A 27,559-nucleotide genomic window follows, 5' to 3' on the forward strand; every position below is an offset into this window, starting at 1 on the left:
GCCCATGCGTGCGCCCAGCGCGCCGGGGGAGGGGGCACGGGCTGGAAATAAACCGGGAATGATGGTGATGATGAAGACGTTGGCGGTTACTTCAGAAAGGCGTGGGACCCATGTCGGGTCTCCAAAGAGAGCAAGGCGCATGGATGCCGGAGGGAGGAGGGGCGCTTCTGGCTTCTGTGGTGTCTCCCACGCCTTCCTCCAGCGGCGGGACCTCCCCCTCCAGTGACAAAGCCCTCCCCCACTCATGCAAGTGGGGATGTCAGTGTCACCTCTGAGGCCACTTTGTGTCACCCTCAGGTCTCCAGCTTCCCAGATTCTGTTTCCCATCTACCCCGCCCCTCCATGAAAGTCTTCACCCAGCATCCGGGCAGTCTGGGTAGTGGACAGGACTGGCCCCCCACACCAGGGTCCCAGGCTCCCAGCAGCCCTAGGGTTACTGTGGGCCCCTGGACCATCTCTGAGCCCAGAGCCCTGAGCCCCCTCACCCCTCACTCTGCACCTGCAGGGAGGGACTTTGCGAGGCCCAGGGGACACCCAGTCACGGGTGGGCAGGAATCTGCGAGGTTGTGGATCACAAGGTCATGTTTTTGCTTGTGCAGCTGAGGTTTCAAGTTATTACTGCCAGCGGCACCCAGGGCACTTCTAGCCTGGTGAACGCTGCATCCCCAGCGTTTACAATAGAGCATGGCACACAGCAGGCGCTCAGCAAATGCTGAATAACCACATGTGCACACAGTAGGTGCTCAGTAAATGCCCAATAAATAACTGCCTGTGCACACAATAGGTGCCCAGCAAATGCTGAATAACCACATGTGCACACAATAGGTGCTCAGCAAATGCTGAATAACCACATGTGTACACAGTAGGTGCCCAGCACATGTTTGATAAGTAACCATGGGTGTGCTTAGACATGCTCCCCGGGTGCACACACCAGTGCACAGCCCAGGTACCACAGCCACCTGGGAATGAAACCACAGGGTGACAGCCACACAGGGACACAGGAGAGCATCACAGCACACACATGGAAAACCAGCGAGGTGCTCATGTGGGAAGAGCAGACACAAGTCCCAGGTGCAGACACGCCCCACACAGACCCTTGTGCTTCCAGCTTTGAGACCCCACGCCAGCCTGCACCAGTACCTGACACCCTGGGGGTTTAATGTCCCCTGCCCCAGGTCCCCGAGGGGACATATCTAGGTGACTCGGAGTCCTGTGTCCCAGGGAATCCCAACCCAGGAGCCAGGTACCCAGCCTTGAGAGATGCAGCTACAGGTTTCAGAATCTCCAGCATCCCACCTCAAATCCCTGCTTGATTGACCCAGATGAACAGGAGATAGGGTGGGGACCTGGTTTTCAGGATGTCTCCTACCCAACCCCAACCCATGATGACCCGGTGGCTGTGAACAGGAATCAGAAACCTGGCCATGGAGCCCACCCGGACTTCAACCCAGGAGTCCCCTCCCTCCTGATGCCACTGTGGCCACAGGGGTAGGCGGGACCACTGAGCCAGGAGTGTGGCCACGGGATGGGTGTCTTGGAGCAGTGGGTTAAACAGCCTCTTGCAATGCCCACATTCCATGTTGGAGTGCTGTTTTGAGTCCCGGCTGCTCTGCTTCCAATCCAGCTTCCTGCTAATGTGCCTGGGGAAAGCAGCAGTGGACGACTCAAGCGCTTGGACTCCTGCCACTCATGTGGGAGACCCAGATGGAATTTCTGCTCCTGGCTTTGGCCCCCGCTGTTGTGGCCATTTGAGAACTGAACCGGCAGATGGAAACATGCTCCCCCACCCCCTTCTTTAATAATCAAGCTGTTTTTACAAACCCAAGTGTGGCCAGGACCAGAGAGGGTGAGTCTTGTGCCTTGTGCGCCCCTTCCCCTCGCTGATGTGTGCGTTGGGGGAGACTCCCTTGTCCCCAGACCTCGGTGTGAAGGCCTCTTTGTCTCCAAGTGTCTTTCATCCATTTATGCTTCTATACCTGGGCCCCAAGAAGGGCTTCTTCAGTCCCAGGGGAGGCATTTGGCTCAGCAGTTAAGATGTCCCTTGTGGGGTGGAGGGGGAGAGGGAGGGTTGTGGCACACCAGGTTAAGCCACCACCTGCAACACTGGCATCCCACCAGTTTCAGTCCTGGCTGCCCCACTTCCGATCCAGCTCCCTGTTAATGCAATAGAACTTACCTCAAATACTTGGGTCCCTGCCACCCACATGGGAGACCCACATAAAGTCCTGGCTCCTGGCTTTGGCCTAGCCCAGCCTTGGTCATTGCAGCCATTTGGGAAGTGAACCAGGGAATGAAAGCTCTCTTTCTCCTTGCTTTCTCTCTGTAGCTCCACCTTTCAAATAAATAATTTTTTTTTAAAAAAGATGCCACTTGGGAACCTGCATCTCATATCAGACTGCCTGGGTTCAAGTCCCAGATTTGCTTCTGGTTCCAGCTTCCTGGAATCAGGTTATGGTTCAAGTAATTGGGTTCCTGGCATCCATGTGGGAGATCCAGATGGAATTCAAGGCTCCTGGCTTTGGCCCCTGGCTATGGTGGGCTTTTGGGGAGTGAACTAGTAGAGGGAAATCTCTCTCTCTCTCTGAAAGGAATAAACAAGAGAATCCTCAGTTCACACCCATCATCTTCCTGTCCCAGAGTGCCACTGTGGGTAGTTATCCGCCTGGGTAAACTCGGACAAGCCCCCTTCTGCAATTTTTATTTTCCCATTAGCCAACGTTTAGCCTTCTGTGGTAGGCAAGATCCTTCTGGTTGCAAGTGCTGCAATCTCCATTTCAAACCAGCTTGAGCAAAAATGAAAGGAAGTTTCTGGTTTGTGTAACTGGAAGGCCCAAGGCTAGAGCAACAGGTGCAGGCGTGGCTGGATCCAGGTGTCTCTAGGATCCAGACTCCATCTCTGCTTTCCTGCATGCTGGCTTCAGTCTCAGGTAGCTTCTTCCCTGTCGCAACTCCAGGCTCGCATCTGCTGAGTCTGGGAGCCCCAGTGGCGAGGGGTAAAGAGAGAATTCCTTTTTTCCTGGTTTATCCAACGAAAGTCTCAGATCAGAGCTTCATTGGCTGAGTCTGGTTCAGATACCCGCCACCGTGCCAAACCTTAGGCTCTGATTGGCTCATATGCTCACCCCAAGCCAATCACTGGTTTGTGGTTGGTGGGATTTAGGGTACATTTTCTTTCTTAAAACAGAGAGTTACCCCATGAATGGTGGGTGCTGGGCAGGCAACGCCATGGATGTTTCCCAGGTGACACGGTTGCCTGTGTGTTTCTAGGGTTGGAGCCTCATTCCAGCTCCATCCCTACAAGACATGTGGCTCCGCCCCCCACCTGTCCATCACAGCAGAGCCAGCTCCCAGTTGGTCCTTCTCCTGTTACATCAGCAATCAGAGGTCTAACTCAACAGCTGACTTCTTTCTAAGATCTGATGGAAGAGCTTGGCTTGAATCCCCACTCGATTGATCTTCCTTGGGGAGGCAGGATTTGGCGACTTTCCCAAGTTGTCTTGACTTTAGGCAAATGCTTACACTTCTCATTTCTTAAAATTTTTATTCATTTATTTTGAAAGTCAGCTACAGAGAGAGAGAGAGAGAGAGAGAGAGAGAGAGACCAAGATCAGTCTTCCATCTACTGATACACTCCCCAGATGGCCACAATGGCTAGGCAGAAGCCAGGAGCCAGGAGCTTCATCTGGGTCTCCCACATGGGTGGCAGGGGCCCAAGCACTTGGGCCATTTTCTGCTGCTTTTCCCAGGCCATTAGTAGGGAGCTGGATCAGAAATGGAGCAGCCGGGACTTGAACCAGTGTTCTAATGGGATGCTGGCATCACAGGCAGCAGCCTTACCTGCCACAACGCCAGCCCCTACTTCTCATTTTGAAAGAAAAGTGCAACACTCTAGACTTACACTGTCCAATAGCAGCCACGAGCACTTGTCTTGTGGCCAGTCCGAACTGAGATGTGTCTTAGGTAGAAATCCACAACTGATTTCCAAGACAGCACACACACACACACACAAAAGAATCAAAACTATTACGTTAGTAATTTTAAAATACTGTCTACATACTAAATAATTTTGTTACTTTTTTTTTTGGACAGGCAGAGTGGACAGTGAGAGAGAGAGACAGAGAGAAAGGTCTTCCTTTTGCCGTTGGTTCACTCTCCAATGGCGCCGCGGCTGGCGCATCGCGTTGATCCAAAGCCAGGTGCTTCTCCTGGTCTCCCATGTGGGTGCAGGGCCCAAGTACTTGGGCCATCCTCCTCTGCACTCCCGGGCCATAGCAGAGAGCTGGACTGGAAGAGGGGCAACCGGGACAGAATCCAGCACCCCGAATGGGACTGGAACCCGGTGTGCCAGCACCGCAAGGTGGAGGATTAGCCTAGTGAGCCACGGCGCCGGCTACATACTAAATAATTTTAAAATACTGTCTACATGCGAAATACGTTACTGGATGCATCAAATTATTTGGATTATTGGATGCATTAAATAAAAACAGGATCACAGTTAATTTGGTGTACCTCTTTTCCCTTTTTAATGTGAGGGCTATAAAGGCTTAAATAAGGGGTGAGCATGTGGCACAGCTACTAGGATGCTGCCTGGGATACCTGCAACTCATATCAGAGGGCCTGGTTTGAGTCCCGGCTGCTCCACTTCCAATCCAGCTTCCTGCTCATGGCCTGGGAAGGCAGCAGTGATGGCTCAAGTGCTTGGGCCCCTGTGACCCACATGGAAGACCCAAAGGAAGTTCCTGGCTCCTGGCTTCAGCCTGGCCCAACTGTGGCTTTTGCAAGCAATGGGGAGAATGAACCAGTGCATGGATGCTGTTTCTCTCCGATGGACACATGCAACATTTCAGAAAGGAAAGTTTACATTAAACACATGGCTCATATTGTAGGTTTAGCTGTAAAGACACTGCCAGTACCCTGAACCTCTTGTAGCTCCATTTTCAAGGTCAGGTGAACACAGAGCACATCGAGACACCGACAGAGGACAGGTGTGTGGATGCATGCCCGTGTATATACGCAGTATGCAAATGACCATGGGACATGTACAGGAATATGCAAATGATGGAGCATACTGATGGCCGAGGGTGCTGGGAGGGAATGTGTGCACGTGTGTGTGCTTGTGCGGCTGGCTGGGGGAGCAGGCGGGTGGACAGATCTGGGGTCTCCAGGTGGAAAGCGGCTGCCCCTCCAGGGCTCCGTCCAGGCAGGGGCCTGGGTGTGGGTCTGACCTTAGCCCCAGCAGTGGGCGGTTGTGGTGCGCTCGTGGTTAGCCCCTGTTGACTCACTTCCTTTCTTTCCCTCAGTGGGGCCTTGGAGAAGCAGAAGCCCTTGAGGGCGAGGCTGAGGGCTGGAACTGGGGCGTGCAAGGGATGGGACAGGGTTGGGGGTGACCCAGGGTCCCTGCCTCCAAGCCTGGATGCCCTTGCTCTAAAAGGTAGGACTCTGTGTTCTCGTAGGTTCTCTCGTGAGACCAAGAGAAAGGCGAGAGGATGGATTTCATGCAGGCAGACACCCACCCACCCACCCACCCACCCACACACACACACAGCTTCCTGAACGTTCTGGAAAGTTCTGAAACATTCTGTGTCAGGGCTAGCCATTTCTCTTTGAGACCTCTGGCCTTCCCTGTTAATCTGGGTGGGTAAGGATGTCCTAGGGTGGGAGGGTTGTGGATCCCTGCAAAGAGGCGCCTGGCCTCCCTCTCTCCTCCCCCCTAGCTATAGATCCTCTTCTGCCTAGGCGCCTTCCGCTGGGCGGGGATGTGTGTGGACACACGGGTAGCCCGGGCACCATGGAGGCCGAGAAAATCTACATGAACCAGAAGCTCAAAATGCAAGCGGCGCTCCCCAGAGCCAAGAAACAGGTGGCGCCAGCCAGTGATGAAGGTAAAGAGCCTTGCAGTGGGAGAGGAGAGGGGAGGGGCTGAGAGCGGGGGTTGAGGGGTTCCTTTCCCTCCGAGGTGTGTGTGCATCTGTCACTCAGACCCTCATACACCTGCTCGGCTTACCCGTGGAGCAGGTTGTGATCCCAGAAATTTGTCGTGTGCTGGGGTTGGGGTGTACAAAGAGCTCTGAGTAGGTCTGCACCATCCCTGCCACTGAATCACACACAGGTGACCATGACCCTGACTACGAGAACATCACCTTGACCCGCAGAAACCACGACCAGCCCAGGAGCGGGGATGCACCGTCAGCCACGAGTCAAGGTGAGCACACGCCCGCTTGCCTGTGCCCCGCAGCCTTGGAGGGAGCATGCAGGAGGGACGGTGGAGGCATTGGGAATGGTGATGGTGTCCGTGGTGGGTGATGGTTGATCGCCGGTGAGAATGAGTGCGAGAAAGTGGTGGATCAGGACAGAATAGGCGACGGAGCTGCTGATGCTGACCGTGTTGGCAACCATGGATGCTGGTGGATGTAGATGATGACGTCATCAAGGGGGCTTGTCCTGGGTGGTGGCGGCGGTGGGGGGGTTCCATGATGGTGACATGCTGGTAGCATTGATGGCGACGGCGAATGTCACCAGCGGTCACACATGCTGATGCCATTGGGAAGAGCCAGCTGTGGACGGTGTTACGGATAGTGTCACGGGTCCCCTGGCGGGGTTGAGCCCTGAAGGTCCCCGGGCCTGCCTTTGTCCAGGCGCAGCCCAGCCCAGGCCACCCTCGGACACCGCCCAGGTCCCCCAGTGGCTGTACAAAGCCATCATGAGCCTGTACATCCTCCTTGCGCTGGCCTTCCTCCTCTGCATCATCCTCTCAGCCTTGGTCCTGGTGAAGTGTGAGTGCTGCTTTGGTTTTGTTTTGTTGGGGGGATGGGAGCAGCTGGGGAGCCCAGGCTCTCTGCCCTGTCTCTCTCCAACCCAAGTCTGCTCCCAAGAGAGCATCAATCAAGGCTTCCCTGCCCCTGCCTGAACAGATTCTGAGATGTCCGAGGAGCTGAAGGATTTGAGAACGCAGCTTTGGAATGGTGAGCAGGGTGTGCAGGAGAGGGGCTGCAGCACAGCCTGGGTGAGGGGCGGCCACCACACGGACACCTCTGCTTCGTGCCCTCAGTCTCCAGCTGGACGCAACGGTGCCAGGAGCAGCAGCAGACCGGCTGGAGCAACGTGGAGCGCCTCCTTCACGAGGTTGCAAACAGCATTCAGGGCGTGGCAAACAAAGTGCAGGCCGGCACTGAGAAGCTGAAGACAGGTGCACCGGCACGCTGGAGCCCAGCCTCGCCCTGGGTGCTGAGGATTCTGGGGGAGGGACAGCCGGGTCCTACTCTGTCACACCTCAGGCTTTTTAAGCATCGGGGGATACTTAAACACTGCTGGGAACCCCAAAAAACACCTGGGGAGGGTGATGGTGGGGGCTTCCTCTGACGCCTCAATCCAGCCCCACCTCTCTCCCGTCTCCCTCCAGAAATAACCCAGATCAACAAAAACATACAGAAAATCTTCGAAAAGCTGGAGAAAAAAGAAAACCCATGTAAGCGAGGCCCCTGGGAGGTAGATGAGGGAGGAGCCGTGGGCAGGACTGTCCCTGACGTGGGGTCTGTCCCCTGTCCCCCAGAGCCCTGGCTTCAACAAGCGAGAAGACATTACCACCACAGCTTGGAGGACGGGGAGGCACCTGCCAGGGAAGACGGAAAACGGCCCCGCTCCCAGTCGGTGTGACCCTGTCCCTCCTCCACCTAGAGAATGCTGTGCTGGGAGCCCTGTGGTTAAGACCCCCACATCCCATATCAGGGTTCTGGGCTCCATACCAGACTCCAGCTTCCTGTCCATGTACACCCTGGGAGGCAGCTCAAAGGGCTGGGTTCCTGCTGCCCATGTCGGGGACCTGGCTAGGGTTCCCGGTTCTGTCCCCAACTTCTGAGGGCATTTGGGGAGTGAACCAGCAGGTGAGACCTCTTGTTTGTCTGTCTCTCCTTTCTCTGTTTCTCTGCCTCTCGAATAAAGAGCAATAAGAAAATCGGGTGTCGGGGTGAGTGCTGTGGAGTGACACGTGTGCACATGTGTGCACATGTGGAGGGCGGAGGTTTTCATGTGTCCCACGAGAAGGGCTGATGGGCTATCATGGAGGCGGGAATCACAGGCAGTGTGGTGCGCACACCTGTGTCGCTCTAACACAACACACACGTGTGCTGTGTGGGTACAGGCGTGTTCCTGTGGGTGGCTGTGACAGCAAGGGCCCCAGAAGTGTCTCGCTGTACGTGTTAGGGACATGTATTGCATGAGCCTGTCTCCCCATGGCGTGGACACAAATGAGGGTGCTCTGGTGTGCTGTGCGTGTGGAGCGTGTCATGGTGCTGCCTGTGCCAGCGCGAACAGGTGTGCGTCAGTCTGAACATGCTGCGTCATGCCGTCCTGTGTGTTTGGAGCATGTGCACACGTGTGACCATTTGCTTCTGCACTCCCCACTTTGTGACCCGTGAAGACAGGGACAACCAGGTGGCTTCTCCTCCAGGCCCTGAGGAGGCGGAGTCGTTAGTGCTGGGACTTGGGGGGAGGGGGTGAGTTGCAGGGTGACTTGATGTGGACACAATGCTGGGAACCCCGGGACTGGAGGGTGGGCGAGCCTGTATGCCTTGCGCGGGTCCCTGTGCCCCCACGTGTGGTCATGAGCGCACGTGTGTCCCCCAGGGTACACAGTCTGCCACGTTCCATGTCCCCCATGGGTGTAACTGTGCACAGGTGTGTCTCTGCTCAGCGGCTCATGTCCAAGACTGTAGGAGGGTACTTCAAAGCATCCATGGAAAACGGAAGGGAAAGATGGATTGATTTTAAAGGCTCTCTAAAAAACTCTGTTTATTTGAAAGGCAGAGAGGGGAAGAAGAGAGGGACGGAGCGGGGGAGGGGGCATTCCATGTGCTGGTGGTTCACCCCACAAATGCCTCTAACAGCTGCTGCTGGGAACTCCCTCTGGGTCTCCCACGTGGGTGGCAGGGTTCCAGGCACTTGAGCCCTCACTGGAATTACCGCCATCAGCAGGGAGCTGGAGCCAGGGATGGAGCTGGGCCTCGAACCCAGGCCTGCTGCCATAGGATGTGGCCCAAGTAGCAGCTTAACCACTGGGCCAAACGCCTGCTCAAGACGAGTTTATTATTTTTTATGAAGGTCATGCATGGGTTTTTATAATATGAATTTTCTATACAATTAAAGTTTATTTCTTTGAGAGCGAGCGAGCAAGCTCCCATTGACTGGTCCCCCCCACCTCTCCCCCAAATGCCCCCAAGAGCTGGAGCAGGGCCAGGGAGAAGCTGGGAGATGGGCACTCCACCAGGTCTCCCGCGTGGGTGACAGGAGCCCAACTACTTGAGCCATCCCTGCTGCCTCCCAGGGTCAAGCTGGGGTCAAGCGGGATCTGGGGAGCCAGGGCACGGACTCTGCCAAGATGCAGGGGTCTGACCCTCGGCTAAACTCTTTCTCCCTAAAGGAAAATTTTTAAAGATCCCTTGTATGCACAAATTTCAAAATTCTTTTGCACCAAAATAGGTTTACCTTTTTTCTTGCATTTTAAAGAATAATTTATTTATTTGAAAGGCAGAGTTTTACAGAGGGAGAGAGAGAGAGAACAGGAGGGAGAGGGGGAGGAGAGGGAGAGAGAGTCTTCTACCTGCTGGCTCACTCCCCAATTGGCCAAATGGAAGCCAGGAGCTTTTCTGGGTCTCCCATGTGGGTGCAGGGCCCATGGACTTGGACCATCCTCAGCTGCTTTCCCAGGTACATTAACGGGGAGCTGGATTGGAAGTGGGGCAGCCCGGACTGGAACCCGTATGGGGTGCTGGCATCACAGGTGGCAGCTTTATTTGCCTTTTTTTTTTTCACTTTTATTAATTTCATTTCATTTCATTTTTGAAGGACAGAGAAACAGAGACGGAGAACTCCTACCCGCTGTTCACTCCCCAAATGCCCGCAAAAGCAGGGCTGGGGCTGGGTTGGAGCCAGGATCCCAGAACTCAATACCCGGCTCCCACCTGGGTGGCAGGGACCCCAGCAATGGAGCCGTCCCCAGCTGCCCCCCAGGGGGTGCATCAGCAGGGAGCTGGAAGCAGTGGCCTCATTACCACGCCCCAATTTTATCTTTCCATTCCATTTTCCACTGCACGCTTTGAGATACCCTCAACGAGCCCGAGGCTCACGGCTGCAGAACAGATGCCCACACAGCTAGCAGGCTGGGCCCACAGCGGCCAGGGCGGTCCCCACCCCGGCACAGCCTCGACCTAAGCAGCAGGCTTCGCGCGCCCCCTTGCGGCAGCTCTCGGCTATTACCCTGAGCGCCCCGCCTACAAGCCCGGCCCGCCGCGCGCCTGCGCCCGCCGCACCTTTTACGGCGCCGTAAAGCACCTCGGCGGAACCGACGGCCGCAGTTGCAGGTGAGACCCGGCCTGCCCGCGGCCCCTGCCCACCCGGGGCCTTCCTGGGTTCCCGGACCCCAGCCCCTTGGACCTATGGGTTCTGGGCCGATGTCACAGTGTCCACCTGTGATCCGCTCGGGATCGCCGTGGGTGGTCGCGCGGAGGGAGGGTGGGCTCCTCCCCTGCTCACACTCCCAGCCGGAGCTGGGGAGTTGGGGGTCCCGGCCCAGGTCACCCCCTTCCTTGCAGCCCGGCAGAGGCAGGGTCTCGATTACTTCCCTCTGCCATCTCGCGGCTGTGCTGCCCCTGGGCCCCCTCCCATCGCTGACCTTCGCACCCCCGACGTGGACCTTGTTGGGAACCCCTCAAAATTCCCAGCCTCCCCCCCCCAACGGGCTCTGGCCTGCTGCGTGCGTGATGGGGGCGGGGTTCTCCCCGCCCCCCACCAGGGCAGCAGCTCCAACCGCAGTGGGCGAGGGTGGGACGGGGGTCCTTACCCCCTCCCACCTCTCTTCCCGCACCCACATCTTCGGCTCCTGGCTTCCCCAAACCCCGTGTCTGGAAGCGGGCCCCTCCTTTCCCTCCCTCTAGTTCTGCCTTTCTCCCAGCCGCCGCCAGGCTCTCGCGTGGGGCTGGGGGCTCCTGACCTCTTCGCTGGCCTCTTCCTTCGCGTCTGGAGAACGCAGGCGCTTCCACGTGGCCCTCGCAAGAGGCGGGCTTCCTGCGTGCCCCTCGGAGCTGTGCAGGGTTGGAGGCGGGGCGTGGCCCGCGCCCCTTCCTGGCTCGCCCCGTGGGTCTCGGCTGTGCTCCGAGACCCTCTAGGCCTGTGGTTTTGGCTCACTCCTACCCCCGGCCGTATTTCTTTGGCTCACTGGGGTGGTCCGTGCTGGAGCGCATGGCGAGCGATTGATTGCCACCTGTCTTGACGCCACCTGGCTTGACGCCCCCGCCCCTAAGCCCCAGGTGTCTCTTTACTCCTACCGTAGGTGGCCGTGAGAGCGGGCATGAAGCTGCTTTGCTGAAATAGTTGCCTGGAGCGCCAGGGTTGGGGTGGCTTCCAACTCCCCCTTCCGGTCCCCTGTTGTTCCCCTGTCCGCCCAGGGGGTAAGTCGGTCCCTCCCACGTTTGTCTCTGGCTGGCTAAGGGAAGTCGGGGGGGGGGGGGTGGCAGGGACACCCCTGCCCCTTCGCCCGCCGACGCCCGCGTGCGCGCGTCTCCCCGCAGGGCCGCGGCGGCATGGAGGCGCGCTTCACGCGCGGGAAGTCGGCGCTGCTGGAGCGCGCGCTGGCGCGGCCGCGCACCGAGGTGAGCCTGAGCGCCTTCGCGCTGCTCTTCTCCGAGCTGGTGCAGCACTGCCAGAGCCGCGTCTTCTCGGTGGCCGAGCTGCAGGCGCGCCTGGCCGCCCTGGGCCGCCAGGTGGGCGCGCGCGTGCTGGATGCGCTGGTGGCGCGCGAGAAGGGCGCGCGGCGCGAGACCAAGGTGCTGGGCGCGCTGCTGTTCGTGAAGGGCGCCGTGTGGAAGGCGCTGTTCGGGAAGGAGGCCGACAAGCTGGAGCAGGCCAACGACGACGCGCGCACCTTCTACATCATCGAGCGCGAGCCCCTCATCAACACCTACATCTCGGTGCCCAAGGAGAACAGCACGCTCAACTGCGCCAGCTTCACGGCGGGCATCGTGGAGGCCGTGCTCACGCACAGCGGCTTCCCGGCCAAGGTCACGGCGCACTGGCACAAGGGCACCACGCTCATGATCAAGTTCGAGGAGGCGGTCATCGCCCGCGACCGGGCCCTGGAAGGCCGCTGACCGGCAGGGAGATAAAGGATGCAGAGCACCCTGTGGCCAGTGTCTTGTATGGGGGGCTGGGGCGGTGAGGTCCCGGCCTCTGGGCTGGTGCTTATGGTGGGGGGGAGGGGCAGGCTGAGACAGCAGGTAGGGGAGTGGGCGTGGCCTGGGGCGCAGCCTCCCCTGGCCGCCTCCAGGTCTGCTGGGTCCAGAGGCTGCCGGACCCCCAGGGCATCCTCAAGGAGAGAGGAACCCAGAGTCGTCCAGACACTTAAAATACTCTATAATTATTCTGAGTTTTTGTTGATGGGAGAGAGAGCGCCCATCTGCTGGTTCACTGCCCAAATTGCCTGCAGCAGCCGGTGCTGGGCTGGGAGCCAGGAACTCCATCTGGGTCTCCCACGTGGGTGGCAGGGACCCAAGTACTTGAGCCATCGCCGCTGCCTCCCAGGGTGTGCGTTAGCGGGAAGCTGGAGCCCCGTATTTGAACCCGGGTACTCCCGTGTGGGACCTGGCCACCTGAACTGCTTGGTCTGCCACTGCCGCCGAAGTTTAAAACACATGGCAATATGGGACCACATTTTCCTTATCCAAAAACTGGCACCACGCACCAGGCAGCTCTCCCACCTCCCTGCACTCTTCCTCCCAAAGAGAAGTCCCTGCAGGGTTGGGGTGCCGCCAGATCTTCCCGCCTCCCTCTCCCCGCCCAGGCCCTGAGCAAGCCCGCTCTGACAACCGCAGGGGCCTTGGGCTGGCTGCGCCTCGCTGGCGCAGATGGGGGAAGTTTAAGGCTGGGGAGGGCAGCTCTTGACGTGCTGTTTAGGACACTTCCTCCACCCCCGCCTCTGGCTGCTGGCAGAGGCAGTGAGCCCAGGTGGGTTTCCTGTCGGGAAGAATAAATAGAAACGGAAGCACCTGCCCTTGGTAGCATGGGGGGTGGCCATGGAGTAGCTGTAGGCTGGGGGTGGGGTGGGGGAGTGGACCCAGGGTGCAGTTAGGGAGGCCGGAGCAGGTGACAGCCTGGATCTGAATGAGCCTAGGAGGCCGACAGGTGCATGGGTTGAGGAGGGAAGGAGGGTGGTTGCTCTGAGAAACAGATCACGGAGCCCAAGGCAGGCCCTGGGCACCCTGGACCTGCCTGGGCCGGGGCCAGGTGACAGGACGCTGGGATGGCACGGCCAGCACTGAAGGATGCCAGAGAAACGTGAGGAGACAGGCTGCTCCCTGAGGGAATCCGGAATGGGAGGGGGGAGGGGCTGCCCCAGGATCTGCAGAGGGGGAAGAGAGGGCTCTTGGGGGGGCAGCACGTGCAAAGGCCCTGAGGTGGGGAGGGTTTGGATGGACACTGGACTGGGGCTGGCGCTGGTGGGCAGCTTCCCATCGCAGTGGCTGTGACTCGGGTGCCCTGGGCTGCCAGGAGGGTCTCCCTAGGGCCCCCACGGGTGGGTGGGGAGGGGAAAGAAGGCGAGTTCAGCACCGGCCCTTGGTGAGCCCGAGAAGCCACATCACCTCCTTCCTCGGTCCACAACACAGGTTCTGAAAGGAGAGGTGGCTTGTCCATGGCCACACAGATTGATTAGCTTGGCAAATACTTACTGAGCACCTACTAAGCACCACGCCTGGGAGACCCAACAGAAAAGGAGAGAGAGGCAGCTGCCCTGGGGGAGATGGGCGAGAAGCCCACCAGGGAAGGCTGTATTTTGCGGAGTAGGACATGGGGAGAAAGTACAGCAGGGGGCATGGAGTTGGGGTGTCATTTTAGGTGGGGGAAGGGGTGCTCGGGACAGGCCTCGTGGGCAGCAGAGACTTGGGGAACGGCACGTGCAGAGGCCCCGAGGTGGGCTCAGTCTGTGTTAAAGGGACAGTGAGGACCCTGGAGTGGGGGGTGGGTAGCTGGGATCCTACCAGCTTCAAGGGGTCCTGTAGAGCTTTGGCTTTTTTCTCAAGTCAGAAGGAAACTTCTAGAAGGTTTACAGGCAGGGATGAGGGAGAGGCAGAGACAAGTGCCCCAGGATGAGCAGTGGCGGGAGGAGGAGGGGAGGGAAGTGAGCCGGTGCAGCCGGGCCTCTCACAGGGGACAGAAGTATTCCATTTTATTGTATTTGAAAGGCTTCCATCTGCTGGTTCACTTCCTAAATGTCCCCAACAGCCAGGGCCGGGTCAGGCTGAAGTCAGAAGCCCAGAACTCCCTCCGGGTCTCCCGCGTGGCTGGCAGGGACCCCAGTACTGGAGCCGTCACTGCTGCCTCCCAGGTGCGCATTGGCAGGGAGCCGGAGTCAGGAGCGGAGCGTGGACTTGAACCCAGGCCCTCCGGTGTGGGAGGCAGGTGTCGTGCTGGGTGGGCGGGGATGCTCCTGACCAGACGGGGGCCACAGAGGAAGCACTCAGGTTGCAGGTGGCATCTCCGTGCCATTCCCTGCAGGGCTGGGTGCTGTGGAGCGGAGTGGGTCAGCCACCCCCAGATCGCCTCAGCATTCAGCAGGCATCTCAGGCTTGGCTGGGGGTCCTCGGGGTCCGGCCGGGCAGGGTGGGGGAGGGGCCCTCAGGCTCTGCGCGGCCCACATGTGGCCAGGCGCTCGCACACCCAGGCATCCAGCAGGCTGCGGCAGAAGGCGTCGTTCCACAGCCCCGACCCCTGCATCATCACGCAGTCCTCGCCCTGGCCCCCGTTGTTGGGCTCCCCCGGGTGCCAGTTGCTGGAGCAGACGGTGCGGGGTCAGACGATGTGGCAAGGAGAAGGAGCTCTCTCCCCCGCAGCCTGGCTGCATCCCTGGGAGTCGGGGCCACCCCCACGACCCTCACCACGGGTCCCCCTGGGTGAGGCTGCCCCCGGGACACTCCCTCCCCGTCAGTGCCCGGAGCTCCAGCCCCCTCTGCCCCCCAACCAGGGCCTCCCGTGCCCGCCCTCCTGTACCGCAGGGCACACCCTGCCTGAACCTGAGCCCTCTCACCTGTAGTCCATCCGGCTCCCGTCTACCCAGATAAACTCCCCCTCTATGTCCAGGTCCCGAAGGCCAATCCAGGAGCCCCTCTTGCTGACGTGTTTGGCCAGAAAGTCCTGGTAGGGAGAGGGGGAGGGAGGACAGGGCTGAAGGACTGGGGCAATGTGCCCGGATCCTGCCCACCAGCTCCAGGAGGCTGTGGTGGGGACGGTCCAGCCACAGCCCGAGCCCAGGCACCTGCTCCTCCTGGCTGTGGATGCTGACCAGCCGCCCTTGCAGGTTGTCACAGGCGTACCGGGCGTGGATCCACTGCTTGGAGCCCTCACCGAAGTAGTAGCACTTGCGCTGGAAATGGACCCAGTTCTCCGGGCACGTGTTGCACGAGGAGCCTGGGGTTGCACACAGAGGGGAGGCTCAGGGGGCGACATCTCTCCCAGGGTCATTCCCAAGTTCCAGCTGACAGCAGACCCAGCCCAGAGCCTGGAGGGTGAGCTCACTCTGATGCTGACACCCCGGACTGGCTCACTCAGCAGCACTGGTGGCCACCAACGCCCCCATGGTTAGCAGGACGTCAGCCACCAGCCCCATCACCATCGGCATCTTGTAGCTATCAACAACGTAACTGCCAGCAACATCTCCACCAGCCCCTCCATCATCATCACTGTAAACACCACGGCCAGTGGCATCTCAGTTGCTGATGGTTTTGCTATCCATATGAGGGGACTCCAAAAAGCTCATGAAAAAGTGGATTTCTGGTGCAGAAACCTTTTGAAATCCATGCGTAGTTTTCCATAATACACATTTTCCACAAGCTCTCTGAAGTATCCCCATAGAGCCATGGTTGGCAACACTTCGGTCACCAGTTCTGCTGTCAGTAACACCTCAATTGCTAACTCCATGACCACAACATGCTCATGTTCAACAACACTTCAACCAGAAGTCACCACAACATTCCTGGCCATTAGCACCTGTGCCGTTGACACCATCGCCACAAATGCCTTTGTGGTTAGCAGGACCTCAACCATCAACCTCTACCACAGCCACCACTGTCATCAGCAACACCTTCACCACAAATACCTCTGTGGTTAGCCTCATGGCAACCACCAGAACCATCATCACAAAAACCTCCACGATGGGAAGTACTTGGAACACCCAAATTCATCATCTCAAACACCCCCATGACAGGAAGTACCTCCAACACCATCACCACAAACACCTCCATGACAGGAAGTACCTCCAACACCATCACAAACACCTCCATGACAGGAAGTACCTCCAACACCATCACAAACACCTCCATGACAGGAAGTACCTCCAACACCATCACAAACACCTCCATGACAGGAAGTACCTCCAACACCATCACAAACACCCCTATGACAGGAAGTACCTCCAACACCATCACAAACACCCCCATGACAGGAAGTACCTCCAACACCATCACCACAAACACCTCCATGACAGGAAGTACCTCCAACACCATCACAAACACCCCATGACAGGAAGTACCTCCAACACCATCACAAACACCTCCATGACAGGAAGTACCTCAACCACCCACACTGTTATCACAAACATCTCCATGACAGGAAGTGTCTCAACCACCCACACTGTTATCTCAAACACCTCCATGACAGGAAGTACCTCCAACACCATCACAAACACCTCCATGACAGGAAGTACCTCCAACACCATCACAAACACCTCCATGACAGGAAGTACCTCCAACACCATCACCACAAACACCTCCTTGACAGGAAGAACCTCAACCACCCACACTGTTATCTCAAACACCTCCATGACAGGAAGTACCTCCAACACCATCACAAACACCCCCATGACAGGAAGTACCTCCAACACCATCTCAAACACCCCCATGACAGGAAGTACCTCCAAAACCATCACCACAAACACCTCCTTGACAGGAAGAACCTCAACCACCCACACTGTTATCTCAAACATCTCCATGACAGGAAGAACTTCCATACCATCACTACAAACATCTCCAAAGCCAACAACATCCCCACCACTACCTACACCATCTCCAACACCGACTTTTCCGATCACACCAACCACATCCTAATCACCAGCAGCAACAGAAGGGAGTGCTGTGGCCATGGCTCGCGGCTTTACAGTCCCCACTGTCGCCACCAGCAGCTCCAGTTAGGCCCCTTGTGAGCATCGTGGGCAGCACCTCCACACCAGCTCTCCAGGGGTCAGCTGGGTCCCTTCTTCCCTTCTCCCTTACTCTGGGGAGACTCAGGCACTGTTGTTGTCACCAACCCTCCCAGGTTGGGGACTAAGCCCCTGCTGCTGGGTGAACTCCATCTCACTTTCAAGTAGATTTTCTTACAGTGATAGGGAGGGAGGGTCCCTTTGCCTTGATTTTTCAAGGGGGTTGTCCTGGGCCAGCTTCTTGCCAGGAAACCAGAACCAGCACCCAGCCCTCTGACAGTGCAGCACTCAAATGGGAGGAAACTGTCCCTGAGGGGCTGGTGCTGTGGTGCAGGGGGTTAAAGCCCAGGCATGCAGTGCCAGCATCCCATGTGGGCACCAGTTCAAGTCTCGGCTGCTCCACTTCCAATCTGGCCCTCTCTTAATGTACCTGGGAAAGCAGTGGAGGATGGCCTAAGTCCTTGAGCCCCTGCACCCATGCGGGAGCCTGGAAGAAGCTCCTGGCTTCAGATAGGCTCAGCTCCAGCCATTGTGGCTATTTGGGGAGTGAACCAGTGGATGGAAGATCCACCCCCCACCTCTCTCTCTAACTCTGTCATTCAAATAAATAAAATGAATCTTAAAAAGAAGAAGAGGAGGAGGAGGAGGGTGAGGAGGAGGAGAAGGTGGAAGGGGAAGGGGCAAGGGGGAGGGGGAGTAGGGGGAGGGACAAGGGGAGGGGGAGGGGGAAGAGAAGGGGGAAGGGTGGGGGAGGGGGAGAGGGAGGAGGAGAAGGGGGAGGGGGAGGAGGGGGAGGGGGAGGAGCGGGAAGAGGAGAAACCATCTAGGAGCCCTTAAGGAAACTTCTGGAAAGCATTGTGGCTGTCTCCAGGTTACGGGGCTAGACTTTGGAGGAGGGCCTCAGAGACCGAGGAGGAGCCAGGAGGTGACCTGAGCATGAGTACGACCCCAAGGGGACCACTGTGGGGTTTCCTGCTGGGATTCCCAGAGCCACCCCACATCCCAGGGGACAGGAACTCCACGCCTTTTCTCTCGCTGGATGGGGGCAACTGGGGCTTCCCAAAGGTGCAAGACCCAAAATCAAGGGCAGGACTCCCACCCCACATTCAGAGTGGCTCTCTCTGCCGGCCACTGGGGGAGAGGCCACTGCCCCCATCCCTGTAGACACGACCCCCCTGCAGCACAGCCACCCAGTCTCCCACGAGGGCTGCGGCTCAGGCAAGCCTGCTGAGGAGCCCTCTGGCTCATTGGGCAGAGGGAACAGCAGCAATGGGGGTCGAGCGGTGGTCAGCGCTGGAGGGCGTGGGAGCCCCACCCCCACCCGGAGTTGGTGGAGGGAAGTCAGAGAGACTGGAATGGGCGTTTTCATGTGCCCTGCATCTGTCCTGGCCTGCCATGAACTTACACTCCAGTGACACGCCACTGCCTCACATCACACACACATGTGCATGCTGCCACATGTGTGCTGTCCCATGCCGTCCGCTGCATGCACACACACACACAGTGCACACCTGCTGCTACAGGCCCTGGCCAGTCCCACACCAGCCCCTGCACGACGCACAGGCATGGATGCATGCACACATATACACACACATGCACCTACTCACCGTTAGACACCAGGATCTCCATCCATAGCTTTGCCACCTCTTCCTGCAGTCGCTCCAGCAAATCGGAGGCGGTGCGCCTCTCGTTCAAGCCTGGGGGGCCGGGCAGCGCTCAGATACCACCGGGTAGCCCCTCGCCCTCCCCCTCCCCCTCCTGGCCCTCTCCCTCCCAGCCCCTCCCAAGCCTCACTCTGGGACTTGAAGTTGCTCAGATCCTCTCGGAGTCTGTCCAGGTCCCAGGAGAGCCCAGAGTCTGAGGGGGCACAAAAGGGCAGGGCTGGTCTCAGGGAGGGCATCCTCGTGGTGACACGTACGACACCGCGCCTCGCCCCTCGCCCCAGTTCTCTCTCACCCTGAGACTTGTCTCTCACCCTGAGTTCTTGTCTTCTGGTTGGATCGAAGCTCCTGCAGCATCTGCCACATCTCAGAGGCTGGTGGTGGTGGGAGGGGGGCAGCTCAGGGGTGAACGAGTCATCAAGGTCCCCCTGTGTCCCTCTACCCACCCTCGGTCCCTCTGCCTAGCTTCTCACAGTCACCTGCTCAGGTTTCAGGTCATGGGGTGGTGGGGGCCTGGTGGTCTTGACCCTGAGCTGTCACCCAAGGTCCCCTTGCTCACCCTGGGATTTCTGGGCCATCTGGTCACCCTGGTATCTTTGCAGATCCTTGGAAACCTGAGAGACTGGGGCAGTAGGGGAGAGCAGAGACATCCTCAGAACCCTTACAGGCTGGTCTTTGAACCCAGCCCAAACCGCAAGCACAGGGGACCCCCCACTCCGGCCTCATGGACTCAGCAGCTGCAGTCTTTTGCTTTCTCATGTTTTTGGTGGGGGGAGCCAGAAACACAGGGAGGAAGGCACAGGTGCGACGAGAATGAGCGTGGGTGCCCAGGAGAGAGTAGACAAGCGACAGGTACTATCTGAGTCTTAGCTTGTGAATGGCTCACAGCCCCGAAATCACGCCTACTTCCTCCCATGCTATTAGAAGGCACCTCACCAAGCCTTGGAGGGTGGAAGGAACACAGCTTAGTTCCAAGACCCGGCAAGGGGTGTTCCCACAGAGGTCAGTGGCAGAAGCTGGACGAGAACCCCTGCCCCTGCCTCCACCCCGGCCCCTCCATACCGTTCCGGGCAGCGGCCTCTTCCAGCTGTTTCATATCCCTTAGGGTGTCCCAGTCTGGAGAGGAGGGCAGAAGAGGAGAGGAGGGGACTTGTCAAGGGTCCCCAGCTTCCCGCACTCCATCAACGCTGGGTGGGGGGCAGGGATGCTGGCGGGTGGGTGGAACATGGGAGGGGGCTGGCGGGATCAAGGGGACAGATGAGAGGGAGCAGCTGGGCTCCGAGGGAGTATCTGGGAGGGACATGGAAGGCTCTAAGGGGTTGGGGCCGGGGCTGTCCTCACGCCACAAGAGCAGTAGGGTCAGCAGCCCAGCCCACAGCGCGGCAGTCACCAGGCCCATCAGCGCCAACTGTGTCTCCCGGCCACAGCATCGCTTCCTGGGAGACTCCGAGAACCCTGCGGGGTGGGGTGGGGGGCGTGAGGGGGGCAGAGGAAGCTGCCTCCGCCCCTCTTCCTCACATGCTGCTGTCACCCAGCCCGCGTCGACTGTCCAGCGTGTGTCCGTCCACACTGCTGGCCCTCTGCCTGCTCCATTCGACACCTGCTCTTCCTTCTGCATACGCTGCCCTCGGCAGGTCGTCATCCAGAGACAGACCTGGGGCCGGGGGCTGGGCCCCCTCTCCCCTCCTTTCAGCCCTCAGCTCCCAGCTTGACGCCTGGACCAACCATACTCTGAGAGCAGCTCCCAATCCCAAACCCCCTCCAGAAACCCCAGGTCCCGTCCTGCCCCTACACTTGAGGCCCTCCCAGACATCGGCTCCCCCCAGGCCTCACCCCCGGCACTTGAGACCCCCAGAGCTCCACCAGGAAGCCCCACTGCAGCCCCCGGCCCCTCCCCTCACCCTGGCTTTGAGAATCCATCGAGCGGAATCCACTGAAGCCGCGTCCCACTCCACTTGGCCTGGACTCTGGGCTGCCTGTGCCCCAGCCCGAGCCCCTGCTTTGCTTCGGTGGTGTTGAGTCAGAGAAGGGAGGAGCCCTCAGTTCCTTCCCCTACCTGGCTCCAAGCCAGGGAGGCTGGTCGGGGCTCACCTCCCCAGTCTCTCAGAAATTCACCCTACTTTCCACAGAAGGCCTGGGGAACCCCCTCCTTTTCTAAGTTATAGGGTTGGAGGTCAGGGTCCTAGCTTCGGGTCAGTAGTGGCACCAGCGAGCCCTCCTACCTGAGTATCGACTCTCCTCCATGGTGGCCCTGCTTGGTTGCTCCCAGAGATGGGGTGCTCACTACCTGCTGAGGCAGTCCACGTCACGGCTCTGGCTGAGATCTGGGTTTTAATGAGGCTGGTTAGGATTACCCGCCAAGCTCTAGTGACTGGCACAGGATAACGTCTGGGACTTAGAGAACTCAGTGACCCTTGGCTGCTTTGTTTGGACCAGGGCCTGAGTCAGTATTGAGGTCAAGTGGAAGACGGATGCTAGAGAGGCCCCCACCAATGTGGGACCAGAAGCAACCCAGAGCCCATTCCCCGCAAGGTACACAGCAGGTGTCCAGTAAGTGTGCTGAGAGATCTCGGCTAGTAGTCGAGCCTCAGAATCTCTTCTGAAATGACATTAATCTCTGCACTGTCGGGCAGTGGTGGGTGTGTATGGACGTGTGAAATGCCCTCTGACGACTGCACAGAAACTCCCAAAATATCAGCCTCCCCTGCCCCCCTCATGCCCCCTACCCCAACCCGCAGGGTTCTCGGAGTCTCCCGGGAAGCGATGCTGTGGCCGGGAGACAAGTGGCTGCCTGTGCAACCCTGGCCTGGAGCTTGACTTTCCTGAGGCTCAGCTTTGCCCTCTATAGAATGGGGATGTTGATATCACCGAAGGCCCGAGGCTGTGACAGGCTCAGACGAGATAACGACATATGAGGAGGGGATCTCAGAAACTTAGTGGATGAAATTCTCTTGAGATGTTTGGTCTGGCGGTTAAACTGCAGGTTAAAAATACCTGTGTCTCATATCGGAGAGCTGGGTTCGAGTCCTGGCTCTGCTCCTAATTCCAGCTTCCTGCTAGTGTGGACCGTGCAATGACACACACCCATGTGAGAGACCTGGATGGAGTTCCTGGCTCCTGGCTTTGGCCTGGCCAACCCCCAACTGTTATGGACGTTTGAGGAGTGAACCAGCAGATGGGAGCCCTCTCTCTCCCTCTTCTTCTCCCTCCCTCTCTCTCCCTTTGTGTGTGTGTATCTCAAATTTTAAAAAAAAGTAGAGTTGCGGCTGGCGCTGTGGCACAGTGGGTTAACGCTCTGGCCTGAAGCACCTACATCCCATATGGGCGCCGGTTTGAGACCCAGCAGCTCCACTTCTGATCCAGCTCTCTGCTATGGCCTGGGAAAGCAGTAGAAGATGGCCCAAGTCCTTGGGCCCCTGCACACAGCGGGAGACCTGGAAGAAGCTCCTGGCTTCAGATCGGCACAGCTCCGGCCATTGCAGCCAATTGGGGAGTGAACCAGAGGATGGAAGACATCTCTCTCTCTCTCTCTCTCTCTCTCTCTCTCTCTATCTCTGACTTTCAAATAAATAAATAAATTTTTTAAAAAGTAGTTTATTTTGGTGCAAAAGGCTTTGAAACCCATAATTTCCAAGTAATCCATAACACACATTTTTCATGAACTTTAGGAGCCTTCTCGCAGGCGTGGATGTCCCAAGTCTTTGGCACCAAAATGAACTGAGCTCTTGACTTTGTTTTCCAGGAGTTATCCGAAGCCCCCTCAAGTGTGAGGCTTTCAGCTGAGGGCTGCACACAGTGGGTCTTCAGATCCTATGCATTTATCAGGCACCTATTGTGTACCACGTTCTCTTGGGACATACAGAGACTCCGTCTCCTGGGCCTCAGCCTTCTCCACTGCTCAGGCACGCACTGTGTCCTTGAACTCAGTCCTTCTCAATGCACCTACTTGTGCTAGCCAGCAGGCCCAGGGTTCACTGGCTGTCACCCTCCCCTTGCTGGATGACCATGGGCAGGTTGCTTGCCCTCTCTGAGCCTCAGGGGGCATGGGGGTGCGGGGCAGCCAGACCTTCAGCCATCGCGGGAGGAGGCCAGAGATGTCATCGTCCCAGGGCCGCTGGGCTTCCTGAGCCCGAGCTGACCAGACCCGGGCCTGAGTCCTAGCCTCTCCGGGGGTGAGTGACTCGATCTGCACATCTGTAAACTGGGCGTGAGCCACAGCACTGGCCCGGAGCAGGTACCTGGTTAGAAGATGGGTGCTGTGGGGCCCCTCTCTCTGCACTGCCTCTCCCTGTGACAGTGTGGGACCACGAGGGCCAGCCACGTACTCACCTCTGAGACTGGGATTTTGACCTTGAGTCCTGTTTGCTCTTGCATCCGAGGACACAGCCTCATGGTAGGGTGTTGGCTGCTGAGTGCCAGACTGCCAGCTTCCCAACACCAGCCCATCTTGCCAACCCGAGCTCCTGCCCCTGCCTGTAACCGTCTATGGCTTCCGAGGGCCCTCCACGCACAGCCGCCAGCAACACATTATGCTCATCTGCTCAGTCACAGCAGATGGACGGCCCATACGTCCCCAGAGTGGACACCTGCACACACGCCTCCCAGTCCTGCCCACCTCCCTTCCCCACCTGTGCAACCCCCGACACATACACACACACACACACCCATGGACAACAGCCACACACGGCCACTTGCGGCCACACGTGCACTCACATGGCTTTGGAGTGTGTCCCTCAATCCTGGTGTGTGGGGCCGGAGAGGGTGCTGGGGGGTACCAGGTGGCGTCCAGACCCTGGAGGCACAGGACCAAGGCTCAAGCCCCACAAGGGAAGTTCTCTTCTGAAAGTGGTCTCGCCAACCACTTCTGCTTCCACAGACCTAATTCTGGGCTTGCCACCGGATACCCGTGTGTGTGGCACACACACGGGGAAGTCCACGCTATTATTATCCACGGGGCTCACGGAGGCAAACCCGGGGGCCAAAGGCACGGGAGGAGGTAAGTTCCAGAGCCAGGAAGTGAACCACAGGCGTGACTGTGTCCTGGGGCCAGCAAGGAGGGCACAGCACAAAAGACACAGGGGCCCCCACCCGAGCCCAGTGTCCATCAATGGTTGCCTTGTGCGATTCGGAAGCTCAATTATTTGTGCCTCAGCACACTTAGTTTTCACCTGCACCCTGGGCACGCAATGCTTTGGCTTCCAGTGCTGGCTTACGAGTGAAGCTGTGTGGGCACAGAGAGGCTTAGCAGCTTGCCTGAGGTCACACAGCTCACAAGTGGATTTGAACCCAAACCGCAGGGGTTGGGCACCTGCAGCCCACACTGCTGTGCTGCCCTACATGGACCCCCGACAGTCTCGGTCCACTGTGCTTTTCTTCCCTGGATCCCTTCTGCACTCTCAGCTACAGGGGAGGGTCCTTCTCCTGAGTCTGCGTCCCTGGAGGGGCCGCCCCTCACTGCGGAGGACGTCGCCTGTGTGCCCCATCCAGGCAGGCTGCAGCTTGACCTCAGTCCCCACCATGAGGAGGGACCTGGCAGGAACGTCCCCTGAAAGCCGCACCCTAGGAAGCAAGGACCACGTGGCCTCCTCTGCCACCGTGGATCCAGGGGACCTCTGGACACTCCTGTTGGATGAATATCTCTGGTGGGCTGAGCCTGTTCATCCTGATCCCCCAACCCCTCCAGGGTCCCTCTCAAGCTTCAGTCTGGGCCATCACGGGTCCAAGGCAGTGCCTGGCACGTGGCCGAGGTTGGGCGGAGTCATCAGGTGAGTGTGGGGGCCCCTGCTGGGAGAGCAGAGGGCAGCGGGAGGCTGTGTGTGTGTGTGTGTGTGACACGGGGAGGGGGCTGCTCTGGGGACCAGGAGGGAGGGAAGACCCAGGAGGGTCTGTATTTTCAGGACAAGGCAGGAAGGGGGGTGCTGTCACAGGGACTAAGCAGGTGCAGTGTCATTAGAGGCTAGCTCAGGGGTGCCCTAGCAAGGGCTGTTATCCAGTTCTGGGGGCCGCAGATGGCAGCTGCTCAGGGGCTGGAGAGAAGCGAGCTGCTGGGGGACATGATGTGAGGGTGGGACTCAGCTGAGCTGCCCCAGACTCTGGGGAACAAGTCCCGGGGGAGCTGGATGGAGGACGTGGATGGAGGGAGTTGGTGCTTCTCAGAGGTCCGAAGCCTAGGTGCACCTGCCAGGGTCCCATGTAGACCCTCCAGGTCTGGGAAGGTCACCACCTGCTGGGTCCCAACACTCAGTCCAAGCTGGACAAGAGGACACTCTGGGGACCCAGGCAGGCCCGGCCACACACCCGCCCCTGACCACCTTCTCCTCTTGCACACTTTTGGGGGAAAAACAGGAAACCAATGCGGATGTGAGCATCAGATCTGAATATGCTGGTTCTCTTTTTGAGCGAGCCTCACTCACCACCCATCCTACATCCCAAATTCGCAGGAACAATGTGGGGCTGCAGCCATGAGGACCCCTCTGCTGGGATCCCCAGCTTCAACTCAAGCCCAGTGATGCTCTAATCCCAGCCTTACCAGGGGCTTGGTGCAGAGTCCCAGCCACAGTGCTAACTGAAGAAGCTCAGCACCTAGGACAGAACCCTGCGCGCCTTGGAAAGGACCCTCCCTTCTCACCCACTCCCCCTTACGGAGCTGACCCCATGTCTCCAACTTCTGGCATGGTGTTAGAAGGAAGGAAAAGGTATATATTTGAATTGGTGGAAAGGAGGAGGTAATAGACTTGTCAAATCCAGGGGGAGATGTCTTAATTTTTTTTTTTTTAACTGATACAGTGGGGACAGTGCTGTGGTGCAGCAGGTTAAAGCCCTGGCCTGAAGTGCCAGCATCCCATATGGGCGCCAGTTCAAAGTCACAGCTGCTCCTCTTCCACTCCAGTTTGCTGCTATGGCCAGAGAAAGCAGTAGAAGATGGCCCAAGTGCTTGGGCCCCTGCACCCACAGGGGAGACCAGGAAGAGGCACCTGACTCCTGGCTTCAGATCGGTGCAGCTCTGGCCATTGACGCCATTTGGGGAGTAAACCAGCAGAAGGAAGACTTTTCTGTCTCTCCCTCTCACTGTCTGTAACGCTACCTCTCAAATAAATAAATTTAAAATAAAAACTGATACACTGTTGTTGTACATACATACTGATACAATGTATATGACACCCAATGAGCAGATCAGAGCCACCAGTGCATCTACCACCTATCTCTTTGTGTTGGAAATATTCAAAATTCTGTTGCTGTTTTGCAATATGCAATGAGTTATTGTGAACTACAGTGACCCCACTGTGCTACAGAATGTCAAAAGTGGGACCAGCGCAGTGCCTCACTTGGTTAATCCTCTACCTGCGGCGCCAGCATTCCATATAGGCGCCGGGTTCTAGTCCTGGTTGCTCCTCTTCCAGTCCAGCTCTCTGCTGTGGCCCGGGAAGGCAGTGGAGGATGGCCCAAGTGCTTGGGCCCTGCACCCACATGGGAGACCAGGAAGAAGCACCTGCTCCTGGCTTCGGATCAGTGTAGCTCCGGCCATAGCGGCCATTTGGGGAGTGAACCAACGGAAGGAAGACTTTTCTCTCTGTCTCTCTCTCTCACTGCCTAACTCTATCTGTCCAATAAATAAAAAAATAATGCCAAAAGTGACCCCTTTTGTCCCTTTGCACCCTCCACCTGACACCAGTCTTCTCAGAAGCTAAATCCCAAATTTGGGCTTCTCTGAACGGCATCTTGTGCAGTGCTTGCAATGCTTGTGTCTCACAGCAGAGTGCCTGGGTTCGAGTCCCAGCTCTCTGCTGATGCACCTGGGAGACAGCAATGATGGCCCAAGTGCTTGGGCCCCTGCATCCATGTAGGAGACCCGAAAGAAGCTCCTGGCTCCTGGCTTCAGCCTGGCCCAGCCCTGACTGTTGTGGGCATTTGGGGAGTGAAGCAGTGGGTGCCTTTCAAATACAATGAAAGGGCCTGGCGCTGTGGCGCACTAGGTTAATTCTCTGCCTGCCATGCCAGCATCTCATATGGGTGCTGGGTTCTGGTCCCAGTTGCTCCTCTTCCAGGCCAGCTCTCTGCTGTGGCCCGGGAGGGCAGTGGAGGATGGCCCAAGTGCTTGGGCTTCTGCACCCGCATGGGAGACCAGGAGGAGGCACCTGGCTCCTGGCTTCTGATTGGCGCAGCGCTGGCCATAGCGGCCATTTGGGGAGTGAACCAACGGAAGGAAGACCTTTCTCTCTGTCTCTCTTACTGTCTGTAACTCTACCTGTCAAATAAATAAATAAAAATCTAAAAAAAAAAAAAACAACAAATACAATGAAAACAAAATAAAATTTTAAAACCAGGAACATTGCTTGGAAGCATCCCTCCCCAGCCCCAGCTCCCCACCCCCACCCCGCATCCTGCCTGGGGAGGGCCTGCATGGCCGGATGTTGGGTGCTGGCTGCTGGCTCCTTCTGACTCATGACTGTGCTCACAGCCCAGAGTCCCCACCCTGCCCCAGCCAGGGAAACCCCCATCTCGGCCTCCCTGGAGTGTGCCATGTGGCTCCAGCAATCCCTGTCCCCTCGGGCCTCAGTGTCCCCACAAGCCTAGGGTCCCGAGCCCATCACCCCTGGCAGGAGCTCAGTACTATAGGAAAGCGGGAATTCTGAAGAAGCAGAGCGGGGCCTGCGGTGGTCTT

General features: G+C 58.0%; 3 protein-coding genes and 1 long non-coding RNA gene across 10 annotated transcripts; 3 read left to right on the top strand and 1 right to left on the bottom strand.

Annotated features, from left to right (window-relative positions):
- The first annotated feature begins 5,292 nt into the window (after positions 1-5,292).
- On the top strand, positions 5,293-7,951 carry MCEMP1 (mast cell expressed membrane protein 1). 4 transcript variants are annotated; one of them, XM_008249162.5, is made up of 8 exons: positions 5,293-5,431; positions 5,715-5,882; positions 6,110-6,202; positions 6,636-6,773; positions 6,912-6,962; positions 7,049-7,186; positions 7,400-7,465; positions 7,550-7,951. In XM_008249162.5, coding segments are annotated over exons 2-8 (582 nt in total). In that variant the 5' UTR covers positions 5,293-5,431; positions 5,715-5,788; the 3' UTR covers positions 7,552-7,951. The 4 variants fall into 4 exon arrangements, with proteins under 4 accessions (XP_008247384.3, XP_008247382.3, XP_089172379.1 ...); XM_008249160.5 differs by having other exon boundaries at positions 5,299-5,431; positions 5,737-5,882; XM_008249161.5 differs by lacking the exon at positions 5,293-5,431 and adding an exon at positions 5,550-5,634 and having other exon boundaries at positions 5,737-5,882.
- Positions 7,952-10,314: 2,363 nt separating this feature from the next.
- On the top strand, positions 10,315-12,168 carry TRAPPC5 (trafficking protein particle complex subunit 5). The gene is made up of 3 exons (XM_008249159.5): positions 10,315-10,355; positions 11,324-11,441; positions 11,562-12,168. Exon 3 carries the CDS (start codon positions 11,574-11,576, stop codon positions 12,138-12,140), a length of 567 nt encoding a protein of 188 aa, XP_008247381.2. The 5' UTR covers positions 10,315-10,355; positions 11,324-11,441; positions 11,562-11,573; the 3' UTR covers positions 12,141-12,168.
- Positions 12,169-14,187: 2,019 nt separating this feature from the next.
- FCER2 (Fc epsilon receptor II) lies at positions 14,188-23,812 on the bottom strand. 4 transcript variants are annotated; one of them, XM_002722026.6, is made up of 11 exons: positions 23,611-23,812; positions 21,120-21,221; positions 20,239-20,352; positions 19,960-20,013; positions 19,457-19,519; positions 19,212-19,271; positions 19,031-19,093; positions 18,844-18,933; positions 15,299-15,450; positions 15,071-15,177; positions 14,188-14,815 (listed from the first exon to the last, which is right to left on the bottom strand). In XM_002722026.6, the coding sequence occupies exons 2-11, from the start codon at positions 21,139-21,141 to the stop codon at positions 14,662-14,664; spliced, it is 879 nt and encodes a 292-aa protein (XP_002722072.3). In that variant the 5' UTR covers positions 21,142-21,221; positions 23,611-23,812; the 3' UTR covers positions 14,188-14,661. The 4 variants fall into 4 exon arrangements, with proteins under 4 accessions (XP_002722072.3, XP_051691486.3, XP_051691487.3 ...); XM_051835526.3 differs by having other exon boundaries at positions 14,188-14,473; positions 23,611-23,750; XM_051835527.3 differs by lacking the exons at positions 21,120-21,221; positions 23,611-23,812 and adding an exon at positions 20,799-20,942 and having other exon boundaries at positions 14,188-14,473.
- Positions 23,813-24,515: 703 nt separating this feature from the next.
- Positions 24,516-26,014, top strand: LOC149121454 (uncharacterized). The gene is made up of 3 exons (XR_016223232.1): positions 24,516-24,662; positions 25,338-25,592; positions 25,684-26,014. It is a non-coding gene; the product is annotated as an uncharacterized LOC149121454 (long non-coding RNA).
- The last annotated feature ends 1,545 nt before the right edge of the window (positions 26,015-27,559 follow it).

Source organism: Oryctolagus cuniculus, chromosome 16 (assembly GCF_051225735.1).
Source record: "Oryctolagus cuniculus isolate XC-2025 breed Fujian yellow rabbit chromosome 16, ASM5122573v1, whole genome shotgun sequence".
NCBI lineage: Eukaryota > Metazoa > Chordata > Mammalia > Lagomorpha > Leporidae > Oryctolagus > Oryctolagus cuniculus.

Bases quoted from the DNA above. Each gene is read 5' to 3' on its own strand.
- MCEMP1 (XM_008249162.5), top strand. From the start codon at position 5,789: ATGGAGGCCGAGAAAATCTACATGAACCAGAAGCTCAAAATGCAAGCG. The intron at 6,774-6,911 runs GTGAGTGCTGCT...CTGCCTGAACAG, and splicing joins AGCCTTGGTCCTGGTGAAGT to ATTCTGAGATGTCCGAGGAG. The intron at 7,187-7,399 runs GTGCACCGGCAC...GTCTCCCTCCAG, and splicing joins CACTGAGAAGCTGAAGACAG to AAATAACCCAGATCAACAAA.
- TRAPPC5 (XM_008249159.5), top strand. From the start codon at position 11,574: ATGGAGGCGCGCTTCACGCGCGGGAAGTCGGCGCTGCTGGAGCGCGCG.
- FCER2 (XM_051835526.3), bottom strand. From the start codon at position 21,141: ATGGAGGAGAGTCGATACTCAG. The intron at 20,353-21,119 runs GTAGGAGGGCTC...CCCACCCCGCAG, and splicing joins GGAGGAGAGTCGATACTCAG to GGTTCTCGGAGTCTCCCAGG. The intron at 19,520-19,959 runs GTATGGAGGGGC...CTACTGCCCCAG, and splicing joins AGAGGCCGCTGCCCGGAACG to TCTCTCAGGTTTCCAAGGAT.